The sequence below is a fragment of the Sus scrofa genome, chromosome 4 (assembly GCF_000003025.6).
Source record: "Sus scrofa isolate TJ Tabasco breed Duroc chromosome 4, Sscrofa11.1, whole genome shotgun sequence".
NCBI classification, from domain to species: Eukaryota; Metazoa; Chordata; class Mammalia; order Artiodactyla; family Suidae; genus Sus; species Sus scrofa.
In genome coordinates this window covers 91,249,290-91,265,383 of record NC_010446.5, presented here as the reverse complement: position 1 = coordinate 91,265,383, position 16,094 = coordinate 91,249,290, and the positions used below count along the sequence as shown (strand labels likewise).

Genomic DNA, 16,094 nt, shown 5'->3' with positions numbered 1-16,094 from the left:
TTTGATTATTTTAACTTTATAAATATATTTTTTTTTCTTTGTATTTTTTTTTTCCTTTTAGGGCCGCACCTGTGGGCATATGGAAGTTCCGAGACCAGGGGTTGAATGGGAGCTGCAACTGCCAGCCTACGCCACAGCCACAGCCACGCCAGATCTGAACCAAATCTGTGACCCACGCTGAAGCTCATGGCAATACCAGATCCTTAACCTACTGAGCAAGGCCAGGGCTCCAACCCGCATCCTCATGAATACGAGACAGGTCCTTAAACCCACTGAGCTACAACGGGAACTCCACAAATACGTTACTTTAATGTTTTAAGGTGGCAAGGGGGTTTCTGGGCAGGGAGATGTGGCATTTTGGTTGGTTTGGTTGGTTTCTGTTTTGTACGACTATTTAAAAAAAAAAACTAATAAAATACTCCCAAGAAACTCAGTATTTTAGAATTTATTCTAGTCTGAATTAGGATTTTAGGAAAAGGTCGATCAGAAAAGATTTGTTAGCAAAAAGATAAATGAACACAAACTGGATTTGGATCCACTATTTACAAATTACATAGTCTCATTAAACCTTTATTTCTTCCTATCTGCAAGGCAGCTAACAATTCAAATGACATTAAGGTATTTTCAGGTCCCTAAACGGCATACCGCGCATATAAAGTATCCAGCACAAAGTACAGCACACAACGGATTGTCAAAAACCTGGTACCTGTGATCATTTTTATTAAATGCCAGGTGCTGTCCTAAGTTTGTGGCTTATAACAGGTTAGAATTAAGACGCTGCTTAAAATGAACAATTAAATTGGGGTTGGTATTAGGATTAGCAGTTAGAGTCTGTAATAGATTAGGGTTAGGGTTGAAATGAGAATTCAATTAAGGTTAGAATTAAAACACACGCGAAGGTTATTATTAAGGATGGGGTTCATTAAAACTGGATAACGGAAGTAAGAAGCAGGATGAGGCGTCCTGGTTTAGTTGGGTGGAAAATTAAAGAGTAAAGCAAATGTGGAAACCCGCGCAGAACGGAGTGATCCAAAAAAAAAAGGCCCACAAGAGGCGAAGGGTGAGAGGGCAAAGCCCAACGGAGCCAAGTCAGCTGAGTTTTTCCCTTCAGGTGCCATCGTCCCCCTCCTGGATGGCGACGGCCAAGCTCCTGCCCTTCCCCTCCCCCCACCCCAGAGGAGCAGCGCGGGAAAGGAATGCCCAGGGCCCACACAGCTGCGCCTAGCCCAGCACCGGTGCCAGCACTGCATTCCTCACCCCCGGCCACCCAGGCTGTTGCTGAGTGGACAGGGGCACCCAGGAGCCAGCCCTCTCGCCTTCTCTCCTCTCCCCGTGTCTGCTCCTCCCGCCCCGCCCCCAGTTTCATTGCAGTGACCAGTTCTTTAATCCCACAGACAATCTACTCCAGACTCTGCGCAAGTCTCTGGGAAACAGAGAATGTATGTCATAGCATTTTCGCGTGAAGAGTAACCATAGAGATCACAATCCAACATGGATACTTTTATTTTACCTGTTTTCAGGATGAGGCTAATCCTTGTAGGTCAGGCTTTCTTTGTAAAACTCTATTCCCAGTGAATAGGGTGCCTGTAAGATGCTGAGTGCCCAAGTACAAAGGGCATCAGAGTGATTATAGGTAAGGAGTTATTCCAAACCTGCCTCTGTCAGAGACACTGCCCAGGAGTGGGGATTCTTCAAAGTGGACACGGCTCCTCGAGAGTCCTGGGAATCCTTCTTATTCCTCCTGCCCCCAAGGGTACACTCTGCCTCATTTACCCAATTCTGGTAACCCCTTTACTCTAGAGCTGTGTGAACAAAGAGAGTGACTTAACTTCTCTGAGCTTCATTGTCCTCATCTGTTCAACCAGGGGTATTAATTAGGTAAATCTTGAAGGCCCCTTACAATTCAAATACTCCTTTCTTCTTCTAAAAGCCAACGACTGCTTCCTATTCCCAAGGCCTAAAGTGCTGCCAAACTGATGCTGATGATGCAGAAAAGAGAAAAGGAGCCAGTCGGAAAAGAGCATTCCAGAGTCTCATTTGCTAGCTCTTAATACTCGCTCTCCACAAAAGCTCTCCCCCTCTCCTCCCACCCTAGGTTCTCATCCCCGGGCGGTTACAGTACAGGGTGGGGCCAGACGGGCAGAGTCATTAGAGAATTAAGAGAGGGCAGGCAGAAGAGGATCAGGATCCTGGCAGAGTAGCAGATGGAAAAGGTGATTAGTTACAGAAGCTTGGACCCTAATCCCACATCCTGCCCCGTCCCAATCCCACCCAACCCCATTCTCAATCCCCCCAACACTAACATGTCCTCTCTTAATCCCGCTTAGATGATCTCTCACGTTTCTTTAGCTCCTAAGATAATACTCTTTATCCATCAAGACTCTTTACCTAGGATAGCCTGATCCTTCTTCTCTGAAGCCCTCTTCTCCTTTTGAAAACACACACTCCTTCCTTTTCTCTGCACAACAAAACTCACGCCAACCTAACCTCACCCCTGTCGGAGAGCCCAATTTTTCCCCTTCTCTCCCCTCCTGTCCAATCCCATAGCCCAGCCCCACCTCTTTCTTACCTCCAGCTGGCCACAGCCCTCCACCACACTCCTCCCTCCATCTTGGCCTCTCAGAGATTTCAGGACCCCAGCGCAACAGAACCATTTGGAGTCACTGGGACATGTCAAGGCAGGCAAGTCAGGCAGCCTAAGGTAGTCCAAAACTGTCCTTTTAAAAAAAAAAATTATTAAAGTAATAGCTGATTTGCAATGTTGTGTTAATTTCTGCTGTACAGCAAAGCGATTCAGTTACATACGTATCTTCTTTTTCACCTTATTTTCCATTTAGTTTATCACAGGATCTTGAATATAGTTCCCTGTGCAATACAGTAGGACCTTGTGGTAAAAACTGTCCTACAAAAAAATCTTTTTTTTTTGTTTTGTTTTTTTAGGGCTACACTCATAGCAAACGCCTCAGCCACAGCAATGCCAGATCCGAGCCACATCTGCGACCTACACCACAGCTCACGGCAACACCAGATCCTTAACCCACTGAGTGAGGCCAGGGATCGAACCCATAACCTCATGGTGCCTAGTCAGATTCGCTTCCGCTGCGCCACGACAGGACCTCTGCAAAAAATTCTTAATAATACCCAGACACCCAGGAAATGGTCAAGAGATAGGCAGAGCTCTTCTCCTAGAAACCATAGATAAACTCTACAGAGAGAGTAAAACAATGGGGCAGCTCTCTGACTATTCTGAAGGGTCTTCCTGGAAAATAGTCTCTGTTGGCCTCTCCACCAGTAACTAATGTTTATGTAGAGTGTTACAGATTACAAAGTACTTTCTACATCCTTGACTTTGAGTAACTAGGTGACAGAGACATTAAGGCCACCACAGGCAGCTGAGAAAGCCTGTCTGAGAAGGGAAAAGATGACCCAAACATTAAAGATTAGCACGGTGAGGCAGAATCGGTGCAGAGAGGGGACTGGTCCAGGAGTCCTAAGACAGGTCCCTCATCCAGGGACAAAACTGCCATCACAGGATTGGAGGGCACTTTAAAAATTATACTGGGAGTTCCCGTCGTGTCGCAGTGGTTAACGAATCCAACTAGGAACCATGAGGTTGCGGGTTCGGTCCCCGGCCTTGCTCAGCGGGTTAACGATCCGGCATTGCCGTGAGCTGTGGTGTAGGTTGCAGACGCGGCTCGAATCCCGAGTTGCTGTGGCTCTGGCATAGGCTGGCAGCTACAGCTCTGATTGGACCCCTAGCCTGGGAACCTCCATATGCCGTGGGAGCAGCCCAAGAAATGGCAAAAAAGACAAAAAAATAAAAAATAAAAAAATAAAATAAAATAAAAAATAAAGATGATACTGTTCCAGGAGTTCCCTGGTGGGGCAGCAGGTTAATGATCCAGAGTTGCCACTGTTCTGCATGCGAAAGGTGTGGCCAAAAAAAAATTTCTATTGTTCCACGTCCTGGCTAACACTTGTGTTTTCTAGTATTACCTGCCAAAATAACCTTAGGTAGATTAGTTAATACACTTACAATCTCAGCTGCACCTGTGTAATAAGGGGTTGGGTCAAATATTTTCCAAGAATCCTTATATATGTAAAATTATCTGATTCAGAGATTGTAAAATTTAGGAATGTATGCCCCAAAGTTAAGTTTGAGCAAAACTGACTCGGAAGGGTCTCTCTCTGGGATGTACCAAGACTCTCCCAGAGATCCTCAGTCACAGAAAACAAAAACAAACAAACAAAAAAATACTAGCAAACCCCAGGGGTTTGGAACTCTTGAGCCAAGAGCAAGTAGAGTCATCCAGCCTCTCTCATCCATCTTATATCTGGCCTCAGGCACTGAGAACTGCATTAACCACAGATGCAGGGGTCCTTAAAGGGGGCAGCTTCCTGAAGATCTGTAGATTCATCCCGGAAGATTACTCACTAAAACTTGAGAGGGAAGGACAAGATTCTCTGAAGTATTAAGAAAGAAGAAAAATATTGAGGGTAAGGGCCGGCAGTAAAGTGGGGGAACAGGAAGGATTAAGGGGGCAAACAACTGAGTGGTTTTGTAGGCTGCTTGGTTGGGCAGTCTGAAGAGAAATCACTGTGTTTGGGGCCGGGGGTGGGGTGCGGTGGGGGGGAAGAGTAGGAGAGTCAGTCTTCGAGGAGGGACTGAAGGAAGCGTGGATCCCAAGGCCTAGGGGTTTGCTGGAAGACGCCTTTCAAAGGATATTGCCTGGGGCCACAAATTGTTGCTGGACGTATAACTTGGGGCTCTTGGGCCAGAGGAACTAGGGATGTTAGCTCTTCAGAGAATGAGCAAGGCAACTGGTCAACCACTGCTGAGATGTCCCTGAGCACACTGTTGACAGGGGGACCCCAGGGCTCCTGGGGATCCCCAGTTGCCAAAGGAGGGAGGGCGGGGCTGGAGGATCTCGGGCTAGTGGGCACGCCCTTGCCCAGGCCTGCAGTGGCCGCTCCCGCCAGCTGGCCCAGGGCCCTGTCCGACTCCCCTCCCTCCACCCCGAGCCTAAGAGGGGTGGGCGCCGGGTCCCACTGCTGAGCCAGCTCGCTCCCTCTGCTCCACACCCGAACCCGGCTGGTGGAGCTCCCGGGGGAGAAGGTGGAAGGCACCACGACGGCGCGGAGGGGGTGCTGGAGGCGGGGGGAGTGGGGAATGCGGCAGGCTGTCCCCCCCGCGACCAGCCCAGCCCCCCGTCACCCCCCCTCCACCTCCAACAGAATGGTTTGCTCCGAGCGCCCTATTTAATCCCCGCGACTGCAGCAGCGCCGGCTCCCTCCCGGTCCCCGCCTCGGCCCCGGGCTCCGAAGCGGCTCGGGGGCGCCCTTTCGGTCAGTGTCGTCGTCTACCCCCCCACCCCAGCCCCAGCCCCTGGGGACCCAGGCTCGCCAGCGCCCAGCCAGGGAGCCGGCCGGGAAGCGCGATGGGGGCCCCTTCAGCCCTGCCCCTGCTCCTGCTTTTCGCCTGCTGCTGGGCGCCCGGCGGGGCCAACCTCTCCCAGGACGGTGAGTGAGGGAGGGGGCGGCGCCAGGGGAGGTGGGGAGGGGCCGGGGCGGGGGTTCGGACCGGCAGCGTGGGCGGAGGGAGCCTGTTGGCTTTGTTTGGAACCGGGGGTTAAAGTCGCCAGTCGCTGTTAATACCCCTGTGTCTGTCTCTGAGCATCCGTGTCTCTGTGGACCGTGGGGTGTGCCGGGTAGGCACCCTCCTTGCACACCGTCGAGTGTGTCTGCGTGTGCACCTGGGGTCTGGGGCTGTTATAAGCAGCCAGAGGTCTAGATGTGTTGAGGTCCGTGTGTGTGTCTGGGTGTGCGCGTCTGTGTTGGTGTCTGGTTCTGCGTTTCTGTGTCAGTATCTGTGTGTATGTCTGTGTCAGTGTGTGTTGGGGGCGGAGTGAGATTTGTCGCTGTTTCAGTCAGGGCGTGTGTCGGGTGTTTGTGTATGTATGTCTGGAGGGGTTGGGTAGCCAGTGCAATCCCCCAAACTGCTGTATGCAAACATTTCTGCTCCCCCGCCCCCCTTCACCCGCGGCGCAGCTTGGAGTGGGCAGGGAAGGGGGCCTGGGTGAGGCTGTTGAGGGGGGCGTGGGCAAGGAACAGGGAGGGGGGTGCTTCTCCTTGGAGCAAAACAACAACACTGGGCGGAGAGGGCCCGGGATGGCAATATCCCTGGCGGCGGCAGAAGCTGGGAAAAGAAGCCCAGACAAGAGCGGAGGAGGCGGGGGGAGGCAGTGGGGGAAGGTTGGGCAAAAGGAAGGATGAAGATATTTGGGGAGGAGGATGCAGAGAAAGCCCAAAGCTTTCCTGGACCAAGATTGATTCTCCAAATTTGGGGTGGGGTGGCTTGCTTAGCCCCTCTTGCTTCAGTCTGAAACTCAAATCTTCTTGGGTTTGTAACAGTAGGGAGATGAAGGGGGGGAGGAGGCGGGGCCAGGGGTGAGGGGACTTGGGGAAGAGCCCCTCCCGCCCTGGCCCTGGCTATGTAGGTCAGCGCTGTGGGGGCACCTCAGCTTTCTTAAAGGCTACTGACAGTTAACAGGGTGGCAGGGGGCAGTTTGTAGGGAGACCGGAAGGGAGCCACAGCTCAGAGCCTCAGGTCCCTGAAGGAGAGAGGGCAGGCTGTGAAGGGACTAAAGGAATGCATCCTCCTGTCTCCTCCGCCCCTATCAGAGGCGGGCTGGGCTGGAGGAGGGGACGAGGGACCGGGACCTCTGCGGAGCCAAGGGATGTGGGGAGAGTGAGGGGGAGGGTGATGGCTATGCCCGGCCAGATGCCAACGAAAAACAGAACCGCAGGGGAGGAGAAAGGGGAGGTGGCTCCTGGGCGATGGACCCAGTGGCCAGCAGGGATGGGCACAGGGCGGGGCGGGGGTGGAGAGGGGAGGGGTTGAAACTGGGGAGGATGATGTAGAGAATTTCATCTGAAGGAAAGAGGCGAAGAGCCAGGGTGCTGGAGGAATAATTGCTCCCTCTCGCCTGACCTCGTCCCCCAGCCCTGTCTCCATCCTGATAAAGGAGCTTCTGCTGGCGTGGGAACACTGGAGAGCCCCTACCCCCAGCTGGCTGGCTGACTCCTTCTACCCTGTATCCATTAACACGCCCCAAAGGGAGTTCCTGCCCTAGTCACCAGTGATAGCAGCTCCTCCTCTCCCCTATGTGGAATCCCCCTTCCCCAGAGGACTGTACCCGTGACCCTACTCACTGAGGTGAGAAGAGTCCTGAGGGAGCGCAGGTTAAGTGCAAGGCCGAGGAGAGGCAGCTGGCTGTGTGCACTGCGTTAAGGACCCTCTACTAGGCCTTGACTTTTACCTGCAGCCCCTGGCCTTCCCATCCTGCTAGCTGTGTTTAAGAGAGACAAGTGCGACCCAAACTACACCTGTTTGCAATGGGAACTGACGGGACCAGGATGAGACCTAAACAGAAAGAAGTCATCCCAGAAAGCTACAGGCTCTTCAGCTCTAGGATGTAAACTCTGGAGACTAAATCCACATACTGGCCAAGTCTTTCTTCACCAGCTGCACTATTTTTTCTCAGTCCTCAGTTTGGGGGCCCAGCCCTTACTCAGGCTCAATGTTTCAAGGAAGAGAGATGCTCTAGCCTCATATTTATATACATGTCTCAGAGCAGTGGCTTGAGGGAAGCATGGAAGGTGCTAACTTTTGAATGGAGACTTTCTAGAGGAGGGGGTGAGAACTGGGGGATGGAGAGGGAGACCTTTCCTGAGAAAGAATCAAGTCAAGCATTGCTTTCCTTATACAGCATCATCTGCCCAGACAGTGGACATATGCCTGGTGTGTCACGTTGCAGGATGCACTGATGTACAAGAGATACAGCCACATATGCTCTTCTATCTAAATTGATTCTACTTCTTAGTTTCTGGATCTAAAAAGGCCAACTCTGATGTGAGAGGCAGGTGCACAGATTTAAGGCCCAGGAATGATGGCGCTGAAGGCCATGCTGCCCAGGATCGTGTGCAAGGTGTGCCTAGTACCCTCGAACTTGGCCTGAGACCCTGGGTCTGGAGCTCAGCAGTATGTAGCTTACCTGGTGATGACTGACCTAAAAAAGGAGATGTGGTGTCAAAGTTTAAGGACAAGATATTGTAATACACTGATGATGGAGAGGCCAAAGGTGTATGATAGAGTGGCTATTTCCATTTAGAATGAGGAAAACAAACTTCATGTGCTTCTAGGCTATACAGCTCCCTGGGGTATAGGTTTCATGAGGCTGAACAAGGATTGACAGGTTGGAGAAGGACAAACAACAGCTATCTGAACATGGCCACTAGCGCTGTGGCTAGAAGCTCAGGAAAGCTTTAGATGCTCAGAGCTTGTCACCTGCCCCTCCTGCTCACATGTCTCCACTAGCCTCATCGGAAGCTGGCAGTCCCAGGTTTGGGGGATACAAGGCCCGTGAACCTAATGTTCTGGCAGTTATCTCTCTGGTGAGCAGCTAGACACTCAACACTGCAAGCAGCCTTCCTGGGATTCTTCCTTCTCAAGTTATTCCCAGCACTCTGAGCTGATCCAGTGCAGAGACAGACAGGTGGGCAGCCTCCCTTTGCTTCAGATCAGCCTACAGCAATTTAACCTTGAACTGCACTGCCTCACACACGAATATCTTCCCCTTCCCAATGACCTTCTGTCCACTGCCGTCCATTCTGCAGCCCCCTGGCCAGGTGCCCAGTGTAGAGATCATGCCCAATGTGCCGGAGAAGTCCAGCAGGCATTCACTCTAGAGCTGCCCACGGATCTGCTTGGCAGACCCACTCCATCCAGTTTCTGTTCCTAGTCGCAGCTGTAGCTGTTCTGTTTCTCTTCCTGTTCTCTTCCCAGTTGCAGCTGGGAACCCTTGGGAAGGAGATGCTCCCTTTCAGACATATGCATTTTCTGGCACAGGGGGGTTGAGACCATCCGAGAGTCACTGGTATAGCAAGAGTGTAGTTAATTCCATGCAGAACCTGTCATGGGTCTAATGTGGGTCTGAGCTGTGGCATGTCAGCCATCCATCCAGCGGTTCTACCATAAATTCTGTCCTAAGTTCTCCCTAAGGTTAGGCAGCACCATTGGTTTAGTCATTTCTTTTAATAGTGGTTTTCTCATGTTTATCTTTAAAGATGTGAAAGTCCATTATCAAATAAATAAAACAGATCAAAGGAGAATTACCCTTATTGAAACAGAGAAGACAGACCTGGAGCCCTCTCACCCTTCTTGGCTTCCCCTTCACTCCGGGTACAAACTGTGATTCTGCTACATACAGTTTGAAATCTTCTGCCCTAGACAGAAAGTAAACGAGACAGCTCGCTACCCTTAGGCTGGCGCTGCCCCCCTCCCTCCCTCCCTCTCTCCCTCTCTCCCACACTCTCTCCCTCTCTCTCTTTCCTCTTCCAACTGAGGAAGAAGGGAGGTCCAAATCTAATTTCAAGAGTGCCTTGTTGGAGACATTCACTATTCACTTGAAGAATGACTCATAGTTCTGCAGCCATAAAATTCCACAGATGGCATCTTTTTGGTGTTCTGGTCACTTTGAAACGACAGACTGGGTAGTTGGGCCATTGCTCTGAAAAGCCTTAGATCTGATTTTGGCACTCCTTGGCTGTTACTACTTTCCTGAAGTCCAATAATATGTACAATAGAATCAAAAGCTGCTTGTCCTTAGGTCACAAAAAGTGACCTAGGAAAAAATCCTTACAGCTATCATCAGAGAACTAAAACCCCTGGGGCTTGGCTAGTCACATTTCTTTGCTGTTTCCTACTCCACTAGAACTGGCTCCACAATCCCTTTTTTGTCATCTATGACTAAGTAATGGACTTGCACTGAAGGGTAGTAATCTAGGCTCCAGATCCTCCATGAAAGCAAGCTGTGGACTGGACCAGCTCCTTCCTGACGCTACTGAACACAAAAGCAAGGGTATTAGAAAGTTTGGGTCATTATATCTTCTCCCTTCACTTTTCGTGCTAAAAGTTAAATTTCCCACTTAATCACTGGCGGCAAGTCATGTACTGGAACATTGTGCTTCCTGGATGAGGTCATGTCTTAGAGGTCCATCCACAAACTCTGAGAATAGCAATCCCCATGGGAATGCTTTTAAGAAATAAAGAGAAACAAATCACCAGAAAAAGAGCCTGGAAAAGCAAGCCATCAGAAAAAGATCCGAGTCTCTCAGAACTCAGTCAGATTACCAGCAAATGCTCCGTGCAGATGTAAAACAGAGAAGAACAAGTCTCTGGGGGCCAAAGACCTGCCTCTTCTTCTAGGATCAGCAGTAGAGATGATTCTTTACAAGGTCAGAACCAGCTGATGCTCAGGTGTTTCATAACCCAAGTAAAAACCCAATCCGAGCCTCTTATAACAAGGAGATCCATCCATTCTAGCACTGAGAAGCCATGTCAGGAGTCTCGAACACATGAAGCTGCTGAGAGTTTTACAAAATAGAAACTCAGCAAGCTACGTATTCTTCACTGAAGCAACAAGTACTAAAAGAGAGAATGATCTGTTCCTTTATCAAAATGTCCCCCAAGTCTAAGGAGAGTGGCCAGATTTCCCAACTTACACAGAGGCCTCTAAGTCCTGAGGACAATACCCTTTTTAAGAGGCATAATCCATCCCATGATCCATGATCAAGACTGGACTATTCACGGCAATTTGGGATGCCTTAGAGCACTTGGACCCTGATACAGCTCGTACCCTATCTGATTGTAATACACGTTTTGGCTTCCTCATGCCTAGCGTCTCTGCAGGGACACAGGCTTTGTGGCACGGTTTCTTATATTAAAAGATACTGTTAATGTCTTTCATAATTGGTTGTAGCAAATCAACATCCCCTCTACCACCACTGATACCTGGGTCATTTTCATAATTACCGGGGCTCGTGTTGACCAGTCTGGTGGCAGTCCTCACTTTTTAGCACAATCTCTTGGTCGTATGTGTGGCAGGTTCAAACGAAGTATTCAGGAGGCCTTTGAGAGCAAGGGATGGGTACAGCGTGATCCTAACAGAAGCCCTGATGTCTACTGATGTCTGCTTTGGGGTTTGATTGTTTGGAGATGCCTTAGCCTGTGATCTCTGTTCCCCTGTTCTTTGTAGAACAAACCACAGGTGCTTTGAGCTCTCCATGGTGCTAGCCCCTGACGGGGACACTCCAGGCTCTTCTTGCTGCTCTCCGTGGTCCTGCTCTCCCTCCAAGCTTCCTAATCTCTTTACTCTCCACAGTGCAGCCCTCAGAACAGGGTTGGAATTTCCCTCCTTCTACTATAAACACACATATGATCTCGGCCATGACCCCTGACCTGCTCCACCAGGAAGAGGGGGACAAGACCTGGAGATCAGCTCTGGAGAGTCCTCACAACCACCTCATCACCTATGGGAAAGGGACAAAAAGAGCCAATAGTTTTGAGGTTGAAAGTGTCATTTGCGATGTTCAGGAGACTAGGACCTAGAGTGACCTCAAATGGCCTCAGAAGGATCAAGTGTTTTGCCATACATGGACTCACAGATTTAAAACAGAACTACAAATAGTCGTGGTTTAGGCTGAGACAGCATTGCTCATCTACAGTAACCACATATACACTATAAGTGTGGAATGCAAACTGAGTCCTACTCAGTTTAAGAGTGTGCACCTCTTAACACCACTCTGAGCCTGACAACGAACTCTAATTATCCTGTCCCTTTCCCCTCACCCTTAGCAGTAAACATAAAGACAATATGTAGTGATGGGTTATCAGAACAGATAATAGAGGAATTCAATATATGAGAGGCACAGAAAACAAATATCAAACCCCTGACTCATGTTCCTCATCACTATAACCATCTTGTACAGAATAAATGGCCTTAAATATAACCGTCCTATCCCAGAGTCCAAGTCCTTGGCCACATCTCAGGAGATGCATCTTTAAACTGGACTCTGCTACTCTTTTGGGGTATCTGCCAATAAACTGATGACGTCAAGTGCGGCAAGGAGCCGAGAATGCTCAGCCCCTGCCAGTCTGAGACTAGACAGCCTGTTCCTCCCATCGTATCAGAGCTACAAGCTTCTCTTCCCCTAAATGCTGATTTCCCTATGTCAATTTTGCATAATAGTTCATATAGGCGGTAACACTTATGAATGACCTACACCGGAGTGAGGCTGGGGAGACAGGTTTCCAGAATTAACTTCCAAAACACCTCTTCCATTTCCTTATTTGAAACAAGGAGAAACTTCATCCCTCAAGGACAAGTAATGGAAGTGATTTATCTCCATGAGTGAGCCTTCAGGAAGACAGAATTAGGGTTATGGTAACAGCTGGAGTAGCTCCCATCTACTCATCTCCCTGAGCCCCTTATTCTCATAAAGAGCAGACATGTTTCTGAAAGGATCCTAATGCAGAGATTCCAACCTTTTTTCCAAGATACGTATCATTCTTCTATGTGAGCTCTTACCTCTGGGATTCTTTAACCCTGTCATCTCTCACTATCTCTTGGAGGTCTCTAGGAGAATGGTAAGAAAACTAAATAATATAAAGAACTAAAACACTGTTTTCTCTAAGGATTTATTTTTCCTTACCCCAGCTAGACCTACACTAATTGTGTATTGATTGCTAATTATAAGCACCTTTGGCTCATTTACTTCCAGTTCAGGGTCAGAAAGGTCAGATGCATCACCCCACCCTAGGGAAAAAGAAAAGAGAAGGAAGGCTGGTATCTCAGCCATTCATCTCTAGGCTGGCCATTACTTAGCTCTCACTTTCTTCATGTAGCCCCAGATACTAGCAGGGCAGAATGGAGAACCAGTACTTGCAATACCAGATTTCACTGGGTATGTGCAGTCCTTGTTTCTGAGGTTCTTTGTTCATCTGGGACCTGGCTCTTTGCTTCCGATTTTGATTCCAGAATTCCAGCCAAAACCTCAGACAGGGAAAAACCTCCAAAACTGGTTTACTGGGTCTCTGACTTACATGCCCAATACCTCCTGGAAACCTAGAAAGAGTTTAATAAATACACTGATGACAAGTAACTTGAGACTTAGCCTGGCCTACCTAGGTCAGCCTTTGAAGAGCCTGGAGCCAAGTGCTTTCATTATCATAAAACGAGGGGCCGTTTTACCATCTGCTTCTAATCACTTGTACCTCTGCAAAGGCAAAAATAACAGTGAGACAACTGTGCTCACTTGTTCGTACCAGTTCTTGCTCTAGTCCTTAAAGATGAGATCTTTCCACACAACATCTATACCCTCCCCTCATCTCCATCCTCTAATCTCAAACACAAAAACCACCATCACTAAGCCCACTGGCCTCCCACATTCTCATTTATCCTCAACGGTCGCTTAATGCCAACTCTCTTCTGGTTTCCAAGCCCTGGAGTCCAATGTCAGTGACAGATGGACGGAGCCTCAGCCCTGGGGAGAAGAGGATTCTGGCCCTCTCCTGGAGAGTTGGAGCAGGAGAGAGAGCGAGCCTGAATTCTGCTTTGGGGAGAGTCTCGGAGTTTAAACCATATGGTTTTCTGGAACCAAGGGGTTCTGATTAATAACAGGCTTATGAAAAGGGCTCCGTATCTGGGTCAAGAAAAGCTGGAAAAGAAATGAAAACAGATGTGAACATTGTAGTGTGTCATGAGTGTGTTGAGAGACACATTCAGAAGGAGAAAAAGGGGATAGCCAGGTTAGAATAAATATGCATCTTGAGGGACACAACTGAATGTATATCCACACTGAAGAAGAGACACTCAGTGAAGGTTTGAGGCGGGGAGGAAATCTTTGGGTCAGAGCAGAAGTGTTTGGCATTCAGAGGACTGTGCGGTCTGTAGACGTGGAAGACCGTGTCTGTTTCAGAGAAGAGTTAAATTCTCAGGAAGGCACAAAGTAATGCGAATTGAATAATGTGCCACTTGCTGGGGGAAAAAAATACATTTTTAGGTGAGAAAAGTGGAGGGAAGCGACTGAATCTGAGCTCAGAATGGAGAAAGAGGGGAACCCAGAGGAGTGTGGGTGTGTAGAACAGAACACCTTTTTTCTCCACGTGATGCTCCCAATCACGGCCCTGAACCTGTCATCCACACCCTGACTCCGATCACCTAGTGAAGGGAAAGCGTAAAAACAAGTCAGTAAAATGAGAGCCAGCAGAGACGAATGCTTTCTTGCCTGACTTCTAACAAATTAAACTTCGGCACAGCATTGTTATCCCACCACACCAAGCCATCAGCCTGAAATATCTAAAGTGCGACGTTAAAAGGCACAGGAGGAGAAGAGAGAGGCTGTTGAGCAAGGGAACTCATCCAGGCACTCAAACAGATACTGAGGCCTTGGGAGGTAGGAGCAAGGCTTTGGAAGCAGGATGGAGACTTCTGGTCCTTGGGGACTCTGTTCTATACTTCTCCCTGATGTCCCTGGGCTTTCCTGCCCATTCCCAGTCCCTGTTTTCTCATAGCTAAACATATTTTTCCAATGAGCTAAACTGAATCATGCTTTCATTTACTCCACACTGAGTCTATTATGTTTCCTTTCCTAAGTACTTTCCTAAGATGGGGTGATTTTTTTTCCCCCTAGTTCTATTATATCCGTGTGAAAGCAGCTAGAGAGATTCAGGGAAGAGGTATAACGTGCCTGCACTTGGTTCCAGGAATGTCTAAGAGTTCAAAGTCTGGCCTCCTGACTCTCTATTGCATTAGAATGTAGACCCCCGGGTCATGCCTGTCCGGATTTCTGAGCATGTGAGCAAGGTGGGAAGGGAATGGGGAGATGGAGGTAAAAGGACACTTCTAAAATGGCTCAGGACTGTCATCAGCTGGCATGACTTCATGCCTGGCCTTAGGGACTTAACTTGAGAAACAGCTGATGAAAGTCAGAGCTCTCCCAGCAGCTCTGTCCCTCTGTCCCTCTCCTCTGTCGCATAGCCCCCCACCTAGTGGCTCAGTACAGAACACTAGACACTTGTCTGAAGCACACAGCTCAGCCCTAGAAGACAGGAGCTAAGGCTCGGAAGGGGCTCTTTCAGGATTAGATCCCCTTCCTTACTGTCTCCCAACTGCAGTTCTTGCTACAACACAGTATTGGCTCCCCAGGGGCTTGTTTTTGTTGGGGGCCAGCCTGGGGCTCCCTCCCAGTGCTAATGCACCGAGAACACTGACTCAATAGCAAATCAAAGCAACAGCTGTCCCCACCTCCTTCTCTGCCACCCACTTCCCAGTCTCTGCTCCTCAGAATCTTAACTAAGTCTCTGAGGCACCCCCCCACACCCCGCCCCAGCCTACTGCAAGCCCACTTCTGCCTCCAGATTTTTTCTCTCACTCGCTCAAGAATAGGACAAGCTCCTCTGCTTTTTTTTCTTCTCTCTTCTAGTCTCTGTCTCCCACTTCACCGGCAGGCTAGCATCCTCCAGCTCTCCACCACGCAGGTGCCGGCACGCACACATACACACGGCCTGTCCTCCTCATCACCCTTTTAACTCTGAAGGGCATGGAAGAGGCTTCTGCCTCTTGGCTTTCTCTTCTGTGAGAACCTGAATCTGCCAAGAAGATCCTAAAGTTTGGAAAGGTGCCATTTTTGCACCTTCGGGGAGTCCTTCCTCATTTCACCCCAACTTCCCTAGCCTGTCCAGCATTTAGTAAAGTTACTTCCCTTGAGGTCTAGGGTCCTGGGGTTCCTGACTACAATGCATGGGGGGATGGGAAGCAGGAATAGTGGACGTCACTGGAAGAAAAATCTCACTAAACGGCAACTCACTTCCAAAATAGCTAGTTCACAGGACTGCTATCAAATGAAGATGAGAACAGCAGACTGAGGTTAAAATTGCAGCTCCCACGAGCTGCCTGTGTGACCGTAGGGAAGTTTCTAAGCCTCTCTGATGGTTCTTTGAAATGGAAAGGTTGCCTTAGATGCTTCGTAGGATTCTTGTCAACTCGAAAAGTCTATGCTCCTAAGAATCAGAGAGGGGGAAATATTTGGGGAAGAATGAGGTGCCAAAAGAGAGGGTGGAGAGTTACTGGCCTTTGGTAATAGGGGGTCAGAAAGGACATGAGTTCTATCCCTATCTGGCCGACTCCAAAAGGTTTTAGGAATAACCACCTCTGGCCATTAGGGGTCAGCAGAAAACGACCAGACATGTAAAT

At 49.2% G+C, this 16,094-nt stretch overlaps 1 protein-coding gene across 2 annotated transcripts in view; it reads left to right on the top strand.

Moving 5' to 3' along the window:
* CADM3 (cell adhesion molecule 3) overlaps positions 5,259-16,094 on the top strand; it is a 32,764-nt gene continuing 21,928 nt past the window's right edge. Inside the window, exon 1 of one of the 2 annotated variants that reach the window (XM_003481427.4) lies at positions 5,259-5,520. In XM_003481427.4, the coding sequence (XP_003481475.2) occupies positions 5,439-5,520 (82 nt within the window). In that variant the 5' untranslated portion in view covers positions 5,259-5,438. The remainder of the gene's footprint in view (positions 5,521-16,094) is intronic. The other variant, XM_001929177.7, reaches the window with a different exon arrangement.